The sequence below is a fragment of the Cyanistes caeruleus genome, chromosome 3 (assembly GCF_971803275.1).
Source record: "Cyanistes caeruleus chromosome 3, bCyaCae1.hap1.1, whole genome shotgun sequence".
Taxonomy (NCBI): Eukaryota; Metazoa; Chordata; class Aves; order Passeriformes; family Paridae; genus Cyanistes; species Cyanistes caeruleus.
In genome coordinates, this window is record NC_141703.1 from 1,651,053 (window position 1) to 1,660,792 (window position 9,740).

The window sequence follows — 9,740 nt, forward strand, 5'->3', positions numbered from 1 at the left end:
GTTCTCACTGGCACCACAGGTATTGAATTCAATTCCACCCCAGCTCACCTTGGCATGCCCAGATGAGTGTTGGGAACAGAGGGGAAGTGCTGGATTCCCTGGGATTCTGGGAATTCTTGAGCCTGGCAGCCCTAGGGCTGCTGGAGCAGGGTATTTCTCTAGGATACAGCAGGATATTGCACAGCAGGTTGTTTCTCTGTGCTGGGAATGGGTTTCTGCACTGCTTTTGTTCTCCAGTCTCCAAGGAGACAGCAGGAAAAGTGAGATTTTAACACCCCTGCAGTTCCAGGGAGTGATTCCAGCAGAGCTGGAGCCCCCTGAGCATTCCCTGAGCTCCCACTCAGGTGAGGCCCAGAGCTTCTCCAAGGGCTCTCCAGCCTCCTCTTCCCTCCTCTCCCCACTCCACTGGCAAATTTCTGCTTCTCCTTAAATCCCAGAAGGGTCTAGGAAGTGCTTTGGAATGGAAATGGGAATGTGAAGGCAAAGGCACCTGAGGCACTGCCACACCTGAGCCTTTATTGCTGTATTTCTGTATTTCTCTTGATTAACCTAAATTTGCTCTGGAGCCAGGCTGGGAGAGCTGGGGGTGCTCAGCTGGAGAGGAGAAGCTCCAGGGAGAGCTCAGAGCCCCTTGCAGGGCCTGAAGGGGCTCCAGGAGAGCTGCAGAGGGACTGGGGCCAAGGGCTGCAGGGCCAGGAGCCAGGGAATGGCTTGAGAGTAGGATTTGATGGGATCTTGGGCAGGAATTGTTCCCTGGCAGGGTGGGCAGGGGCTGGGATGGAATTGCCAGAGCAGCTGGGGCTGCCCCTGGATCCCTGGCAGTGCCCAAGGCCAGGCTGGACATTGGGAGCTCCTGGGACAGTGGGAGGTGGCCCTGCCATGGCTGGGGTGGCACTGGATGATCTTCAAGATTTCTTCCAACCCAAAGCATTCCAGGATTCCAAGCCCAAGTCCTCCAGGATCAGCCCAGGCCTAAAGAGCTGCCCCCAGGCTGCGCAGAAAACAGAACCAAAGAGATTTCTCAGGATAAACCTCCTTCCATGGAACTTCCTTAAGGTGACACCGTGATTTCCACAGATCCAAGGAAGTCCTGGATGCACAAAGTGCCTGGAAAAGCTCCTCTCCTGGGTTTGTCCACCTGGATTCCATGCAGACCCCACAGCCTGACCCTTGCAGGAAGCAGCAGCAAAAGCTGCACTGAGCCTTCTCTTCTGCCTCTCCATGAACTTTGGAGCCTCCCAGGATGGATCCAGAGCATTTTCCTCCTCAGTTTATCCCTCCGGAGTGTTTTCCATCCCAGCCACCTCCTTGCAGCTGATCTTTCCCAAGTGCCTCCCCTACAGCTCCAACCCTTTGAGGAAGCAGCACCCAAGTTCATTTTTTTATTTTTAATTTTTTAAATAAAGGCTTTTTTATTGCATAAATAGAGGCTCAGATGCTTTGCTGCACATATAAAAACGGAGATAATTTAACTGTCACCCTGAGGTTACACATCCTTCTTTTCCAGGAAGGCTTCATCCTTCTGGGAAATGAATCCAAGTGTCAGGAACCTGCAGGGTGGGAAGACAGCAGTGAGAACAGCAGGCACAAGAGGGAGAGCACAGGGGCTCCAAAGGGGCACCTCTGGAGCTGTTCCCTGCTCCATGGGGGAATTCCTCCCTCTTAATCCCAGGATTTAGGAAGGACAGAGCCTCTGCTGGGCAGCAATGGGGGCTGGGGAGGGAATTGCTGTGGAATCAGAGAGGTTTTAACACCGGTTGTTGTCACCTGCTGGGCACTGAGGTTTTGTGTGATGATCCTGGTGCAGAAATCCCTGGAGCTCTGGGGTTTGCCAGACAGAATTCCCTGGGATAAAAGTGCCCAGAATCCCAGGCTGCTTTGGCTTGGAAGGATCTTCAAGCTCATCCCACCCACCCCTGCCATGGCCAGGGACACCTCCCACTATCCCAGCTGGCTCCAAGCCCTGTCCAACCTTTCCCTTTCCAGGGAAGTGGCCAAAATCTGCCCCAAATCAAGTCCTGAATTTGCTGGGAACAGGAGACTGAAAAACCCTTTTGGTTTTTTAGTTTTTGGTTTTTTTTTTTCCCTGTGTAAACAAAAAAACCCACTTTGTTCCCATGGTTATTCCCAGGGCCTCATTTCTAGGCACAATTCCCAATCCTTAGGAATAAATGGAATAAAACAAATAAAACAGGGAATAAAACAAAGGGAATAAAACAGTGACAGGGTGGAAATAAAATCTAGGAAAGATTTTAAGAACTGAAAAGTGTCTTTAGAGAGGAGGGGATGACCTCAGAAAGGGAAAGAAGAATTTATTTCAATAAAGAGCAACATGACATCAAACTCCCACTGAGCTTCCAAAGGGCAGGCAGGAATAGAATTCCCATTTTGCTGCAGAACAGGGAGAAGTGAAGCAAAGTGCTCCAAAAAAACGACAAGCAAGGCAGGGAACAGAATCCAAGCAGCAGGCAGGACTCATTCTGCTCATGGATTTGCTCCAAGGAAGCAGGGATTGTTTCAGCTTTGGAAACAGAGGGGAGGAACTTGGGAATTTCAGAATGAAAATCCCAAATTTATGGAATTTTGTAATGTTAATTTTGCTGTTTCAAGCAGAAGAATGTGCATTTTTCTCAGGGAATTCTACATGGTGGATGTTCCATGGCATAACCTGTCCCTTTGGGAATTCCAGGTGTGGAATTTGCCCTTCCCAGCCAAACCACCCCCAAGCTGTCAATAATTCCACTCATCTAGAAAGGCTGATTATTTTTTCTCTTTATTTTGTGCCTTGAGATCCAGAGTTCTGATTGCAGCATCCTGCCTGCCTGCTCCCCTGCAGTTATTCCAAATTTATCCCCCCTCTTTGTGAATCAGGCATGGAAATCCAGGGAGATAAAACAGAGAGGGAATATTGTGCTAAAATATCCTCAAACAGGACAGTGGTTCATGCAACTCCCACAAAGAATGAGTCCCAAATATTCCAAGAGCTCATCATATTCCAATTTCACATTCCAAATCAATCCCACTGGGAGGAACAAGGGCATCCTCAAAGGCCCAGGAACTGGGATCAATTCCACACCTGAGGGACTCTTCACTCATCCTTCTTCTCTGCTTCTGCTTTCAGCTTCTCTTCTCGTTCCCTCTTCAGTTTCTCCTCGATTTTCTTGCTCTGGTACATTTTGACTCCAGCAAAGGCCAAGCAAAGGATCAGTGTTTTAGCTGCCAAAATGTACATCAGCAGTGGGAAGTTCTCCAGAGCCTGGAATGTCAAAGAATCTATTTAGGCACTTCTGGAACACTTGGACAATTAAAAGTGAATTTATAGGGATGTTCTGCATCTTCTGTTCCAATAGTAACACTCCTCTCTCTGCATGGTTTTTATTTCTGTGGGAAGTTAAACCAGGCAGAGCCAAAGAAAAATCCCCTTCCCTCAAGTCCTGAACTCCTTTTTACTCATTTCCCAGCAATATTTGTGCCATCTGGAGCTGAAAAAAGGGAAGAACTGAGTATTTCAGGGAAATTGTGAAAGTGGAAATGCTGCTGAAGGATCCTTACAAGTGATGGGATCCCCAGAAACACTCTAGGAAATCTTAATTTGTAGCAATTTTGTAATCAACCTGCTCAGATGTGGAAGGTGCAGATAAATGCCTTTAAACTTGGAGAAAAGTAAAATATCCACAGCTTCCAAGGGTTGTTGTACCAGTACTGAATGCCTGGAACTGCAGAGAGTGTTTCAGTGCTATAAAAACAGGAACTTGGAGAGGAAAATCCAATGGAAATGGGAGGTGGGCAGTGAGGGAAGGGGTGGGATTGTTGGGGGGTCTATTCAGGGCACTGGGTGATCCCTGTCCCTTCCCATCAGGATATTCCATGGTTCTGTGGTAACTCTGTGAACTTGGAATTCACCCTGTTCCCCCAGGATCTCCCAAAGCTGTCAGGACACCATCAAAGCAGTGAATTTGGGCCAAGCCTTGTGTCCAGACACCAGCAGGGGGTTTGGAAAAACACCACCAGGCTCTGTCCATCTCCCCACATTGACAGCAGCAACAGCTCCGAGTCCAACACCAGGGCAGGGGAGGCAGGGCTGGGGGAAAGTTTAATTTCATGTGTTCAAACTGTTAATTACAGACTCATGGAATGCTTTGGATTGGAAGGCATTTCACAGCTCATCCAGTTCCACAGGCAGGGACACCTTCCACTAATCCCAGCTGCTCCCAATGTCCAGCCTGGCCTTGGGCACTGCCAGGGATCCAGGGGCAGCCCCAGCTGCTCTGGCAATTCCATCCCAGCCCCTGCCCACCCTGCCAGGGAACAATTCCTGCCCAAGATCCCAAGATCCAGCCCTGCCCTCTGCCCCTGGCAGCCATTCCCTGGCTCCTGGCCCTGCAGCCCTTGGCAATTGTCTCTCTGCAGCTTTCCTGGGGCTCCTTCAGGCCCTGCAAGGCCACCCTGAGCTCAGCCCAAAGCTTCTCCTGGCCAGGCTGAACAATGGCAGCTGGGCCAGCCTTTGCTGCCAGCAGAGCTGCTCCATCCCTCTGCTCATCCTGGAGCCTCCTCTGGGCTCTCTCCAGCAGCTCCATGCAGCTGCTCCAGCACTGTGGTGCCTGACACAAAACCCTGCAGAGCTCTCATGGCCCCAGAACCCCAAAAAATACAGAGAGAAATTCCCCTCCAGTTACAAAAGCAGCTGAGGGAAGAGCAGCCAGAGAAAGACCTGGAAAGAGGAAAGGTAGGAGAAGCAGGGATGAGCAGAGCTGTGGTGAATTTATGTGGAATTATTTCCCAACTGCAAATCCTGGAGCAAGCACGTCTGGCAAGGGAGGAAACAACAACAAATCCCCTGTCCCTGAGAGTGTGGGGGTCAAACAACCCTCCCCTGGGAGAGGAATCATCAGAACCCACCCAACACATCCCACATGGAAAGAGCAGCCATCCCTGCTTTGGGAATGTGCACCAGCCTCACCTTCCAGTTAAAGGCCACCATCTCAGCTGTGGGTGCCCCAGGACTGGGGGGTCACACTCCTGGAGGCACAGGGCAGGGCAGGAGCATCTTGGAGAAATGGGAAAGAAAGAAAGCAGAATGAACTCTTGGAGAAATAGAAATTGAAAGAGAATTAGGCAAGCTGCTGCTGAACTCACCCTGCCCCTCTGAGGGCTCGTCCCCAGCAACCCCCAGTGACCTCCAGGGCCTTTCTGGGGCTGAGTGACAGGAGCAAGACAGGGCTTTGACAGCCCCAGAGCAGGTGCTGGGGCTGGAATTCCACATCCTGACATGGAGAACACGGCTGCCTTTGGAAGCTGGAGCTGTGTGTGCTCCCCCTGCCCGGCTGTGCTGGGACCTGAGGGACACAGAGCCCCACAGGAGCTGCCTTGGGGGCTCTTTGGGGGTTTCTAAGCCCACCTGCTCTGTTTGGAGCCTGAACATCTAATTAATCCTCTAATTTATCAGTCCTCTGTGGTTGATTAATTTAATTCTCCATACTAACAGTTTATAAACATTGAGGTTAGCAGAGCAAGCACTCCCTGGAGCCCTGAGTGGTCACCAACCATTCCAGAGCTGAATTCCTGGGATGAAAAGCCTGCTGGAGGCTGCAACATACACAGCACTGCCCTGGGCTCTCTGCTCCAACTCTTCAGCTGCTGGAATCCAAATTAACCTCTGGAGGCCTTTCCTGTCCATGGAACAAGAGTGGGAAAGCAGGAGGGAACACTCCAGCATGGTGAAAAGCTGGGCTGAATAAATCAGCACCGCACCAGAGAGCTGCTGCTGAGCTTCCTGCAGAAATTAAATGTTCTTGCAGCTCCTTTCCTGCTCAGCTTCTGGGTAGATGTTCTGATTTCCCCAGCCAGAGGATCCTCTCCTCTCCACTTCCCTCTCACCCTGCTGAGACCCCTCTGGAAACATTCCAGCTCCTCCAGAGATCTCTGTGACAAAATCCAACTGTACCAGAGCCCTGGAGTGGCAGCCACCACAAAATTCCTGTTCATCAGTCACTATTTCTGTGCTGATCCTGACTGTGCAGCTCCTTATCCTGCTGGGGAAATGTCAGGGTGGTCATTACACCTCCAAAAGAAATGTATTTTTACTTCATGGAATCATGGAATGGTCTGGGTTGGAAGGAATCTTGAAGATCATCCAGTGCCATGTCAGGGACACCTCCCACTGTCCCAGCTGCTCCCAATGTCCAGCCTGGCCTTGGGCACTGCCAGGGATCCAGGGGCAGCCCCAGCTGCTCTGGCAATTCCATCCCAGCCCCTGGCCACCCTGCCAGGGAACAATTCCTGCCCAAAATTCCAAGATCCAGCCCTGCCCTCTGCCCCTGGCAGCCATTCCCCGGCTCCTGGCCCTGCAGCCCATGGCAATTGTCTCTCTCCATGTTTCATGTAACCCCAAAATGTTTCCCAGAGCTGACACCTGTGCTGCTGTGTCCCCACAGTGTCCTGTGCAGCTGGAACTGAGTGGGAATGATACTGCTCCCTCCAGGCTCTATCCCCACATCCACCAGTCTCCAGTGGCCAAGCACTTCTCCCCATCTCATCTCTTGGCTTTTCCAGTCTCCATCTGATCCCAGCCCTTATCAAATCCAGCTCAGCATTGAAAAAAGCAGGAGAAGCTGCAGCACAGGGAAGGGAGAACAAAGTGGGAAGAGTGGAGAAAATGGGAAAAGGGGCAGATTTTGCCCAGAGCAGCTGTGGCTGTCCCTGGATCCCTGGAAGTGTCCAAGGCCAGGCTGGACATTGGGGCTTGGAGCAGCCTGGGATTAATGGAAGGTGTCCCTGCCTGTGGAACTGGATGGGCTTTGAAATCCCTTCCAATCCAAACCATTCCAGGGTTCCCTTCACATTTAAAAAACACCATTTATGAGTGCTGAGGTCATCAGTGCAACAGCAAAAAGCTCTGACACTGCTTTTTCAAGGTTGGGATATCTTAAAAGCCCGCAGGCAAACAAACAGCTGGAATTCTGTGTTTGCCTTTCCCGAGGAGATAAGGCACAGATAGGAGCTGGGAACACATCCACAGGCAGGCATTGTTCCTTCCCCAGGAAAATGCAGGCAAACACAGGGCCTGGGCCCCACACAAGGGCACTGCTCCCTCCCCTCACCTGCAAGGAGCTCCCGTGTGCAGCCACGTGAGGAGGGACAGCAGCACCAGGCTCTGCCAGATATTCCCTGACAGCTGCTCCACAAGCTGGGATAAAATGGCACCAGGCTCACATGGATTGCCTGGGACTGCAGCTGCCAGGCTGCTCACTCCCAGCTTTCCTCTGGAGTTTTATTCCTTAACAAATGGGAGCTGGTTGTCCTGCCAGGCTGCTGTGGCCATGAGCAGAGCCATCCCACTGGGGCTGCCCCTGGATCCCTGGAAGTGTCCCAGGCCAGGCTGGATGGGGCTTGGAGCAGCCTGGGACAGTGGGAGGTGTCCCTGCCATGGGCTGGCACTGGAGGGGCTTTGAGGTCCCTCCCAACCCAAACCACTCTGGGATTTTGGGATTCTGGGATGTGTGCAGCCTTGTCCCAGGGAGTTGAAGCAGATCAGACTCCTGCAGATGAGAAAGAGGAGAGGGTGTCCCACCTCAGGGCTGTGCCAGCAATTCCCAATGAACCCCAAATCCTCTGGGATCCTCTGCATGCACAGCAGGCAGCAAGGTCGTGGCTCACTCCCTGCACCACATCCCAGAGCTTGGGATTAGCCCAAATTCCAGCCCCAGGATCTCTGCCCAGCTCTGCCTTGTGCAGCACAGCCCCACAGCTGGGCCCAAGGCACAAGGGAGGCCTGTGGAGCAGCAGGAATTGCATCCCAGCCCCTGGACTGCAGCTCCAGCCCTGCACAGGAACCCAGCCCAGGCTCTCAGGGCATTGTCTGCAGAGCAGGACAGCCCCGAGGCACCACATCCACACAACATCCTCAGCATCCAAACCCTCTGGAGGTGTCCTGGCTGCACATCTCGGCCTGCCTGCCAAAAGCTCCATCATTCCCACAAGACAGGGCTGGAGATATTCCTTTGGGGATTGCTGAACAACTCCAGCCACGAGGCCTTGGAAAGCCCTGAGCTACTGAGTGATCTGAGTGCACTTAAATGTGACATTTCTGAGCTAGAAAAGGGGTGTCACTCACCAAGGCCAGGGTGGATGGGACTCTGAGCAACCTGGAAGGTGTCCTTGCTCATGGCAGGCCTTGGAATGAAATGATCTTTAAAGTCCTTTCCAACCCAAACCTGATTCTGATTTTGGAACAACTCAAGGTTCCAAGCAACTCAAGCAACATCAAAATAATTTTAAAAAAATCAAGATCTTCATACCTGGTGAAGCAGAAATTAAAATATGAGTGATTCCTCTGGCAGCTTCTCACATACTCCAAACTCTGGAAAACAGGAACAGAGAAGATGGGGTGTTTTGTTCACATTGGTTGGATTAAAATCAAACCCAGAAATGCCAGGGGCACAACTCTGTTCCACCATGGCATCACCAGGGATCACAAAGATGATCCCAAGGTTGGAGCCTTTCTGCTCTGGGAACAGGCTGGGAGAACTGGGATTGTCCAGTCTGGAGAAAGGAAAATTCCAGGGAGACTTTAGAGCCCCTTCCAGTACTTAAGAGGGTTTATAAAAAGGAGTGAGAGGGACTTTTTATATGGGCAGAGAGTGCCAGGACAAGGGGCAATGGTTTTGAACTGCCAGAGGACAGGGCTGGATGGGATATTGGGGAGGAATTGTCCCCTGGGAGGGTGGGGGACCCTGGCACAGGGTGCCCAGAGCAGCTGGGGCTGCCCCTGATCCCAGCCCGGCTCTGTCCTGGGCTGGAGAACAAGGAAGGGACTGGGGAACAAGGACAGAGGGTGGAAAGCAAGAAAAGCAGGGGATGGAGAGCAAGGAAAGGGGACGGAGAACAAGGAAAGGGGATGGAGAACAAGGAAAGGGGATGGAGAACAAGGAAAGGGGATGGAGAGCAAGGAAAGGGGACGGAGAACAAGGAAAGGGGATGGAGAACAAGGAAAGGGGATGGAGAACAAGGAAAGGGGATGGAGAACAAGGAAAGGGGATGGAGAGCACTGAAAGCGGATGGAGAGCAAGGAAAGGGGATGGAGAGCACGGAAAGGGGATGGAGAATAAGGAAGGGGGCTGGAGAACAAGGGGGGGATGTCTTAAGAATAAGGAGGGGGGGGCTGAAGGGAAAGGAGGGGAGTGGAGAACAAGAACGGGGGGCCTGGAAAGGAAAGAAGGCAATGGAGGTAGGAAAGGAGGCTGGTGAAGCAGGAGGGAGATGTGGATACCGAGAAAGGGGGCTGGAGAACAGCGGTGGCAGAACTGGAGAGCAAGAGCGGGGACTGGAGATCAAGGAAAGCGGGGTGAGAAACACAGAAGGGACTGGAGAGAAGGAAGGGGGGGGGGCGGGGGTGGAATAGATGGAAGCGGGGTTAGGAGAGAAAGGACGAAGCCTGGAGAGCAAGGACGAGGCCTGGAGAGCGAAGAGCGGGGGTGGAGAAGGGGTAGGGTTAGGCCGGGCAGGGCAGGGAGAGCAGGGAGGCTGCGGGGAGCGGAGATGCGGCTCCCCGGAGCCCCGCGGGGCCGTGAGGGGAAGGAAAGGGCCCGGGCCGCTCCTACCTCAGCGCGGCCATGGCGGGCGGGGGCGGCGCTCCCTCACGGCGCTCCCGGCAGCGCCGGGCCCGGCCGGGGCCGCTCCGCCCGCTCGGCTGCGGCTGCGAGTGCTCCGCTTTGCTTCCCCCACATGAACAGCGCTGCGCT

General features: G+C 52.8%; 1 protein-coding gene across 3 annotated transcripts; it reads right to left on the reverse strand.

Moving 5' to 3' along the window:
* Positions 1-1,368: 1,368 nt before the first annotated feature.
* Positions 1,369-9,740, reverse strand: SMIM11 (small integral membrane protein 11). Of its 3 annotated transcripts, XM_086883926.1 has the most exons (5): positions 9,600-9,740; positions 8,298-8,359; positions 4,961-5,047; positions 3,077-3,256; positions 1,369-1,550 (listed from the first exon to the last, which is right to left on the reverse strand). In XM_086883926.1, the coding sequence occupies exons 3-4, from the start codon at positions 4,979-4,981 to the stop codon at positions 3,089-3,091; spliced, it is 189 nt and encodes a 62-aa protein (XP_086740052.1). In that variant the 5' UTR covers positions 4,982-5,047; positions 8,298-8,359; positions 9,600-9,740; the 3' UTR covers positions 1,369-1,550; positions 3,077-3,088. The 3 variants fall into 3 exon arrangements, with proteins under 3 accessions (XP_086740052.1, XP_086740050.1, XP_086740053.1); XM_086883924.1 differs by lacking the exon at positions 1,369-1,550 and having other exon boundaries at positions 2,758-3,256; XM_086883927.1 differs by lacking the exons at positions 1,369-1,550; positions 8,298-8,359; positions 9,600-9,740 and adding an exon at positions 5,137-5,158 and having other exon boundaries at positions 2,758-3,256.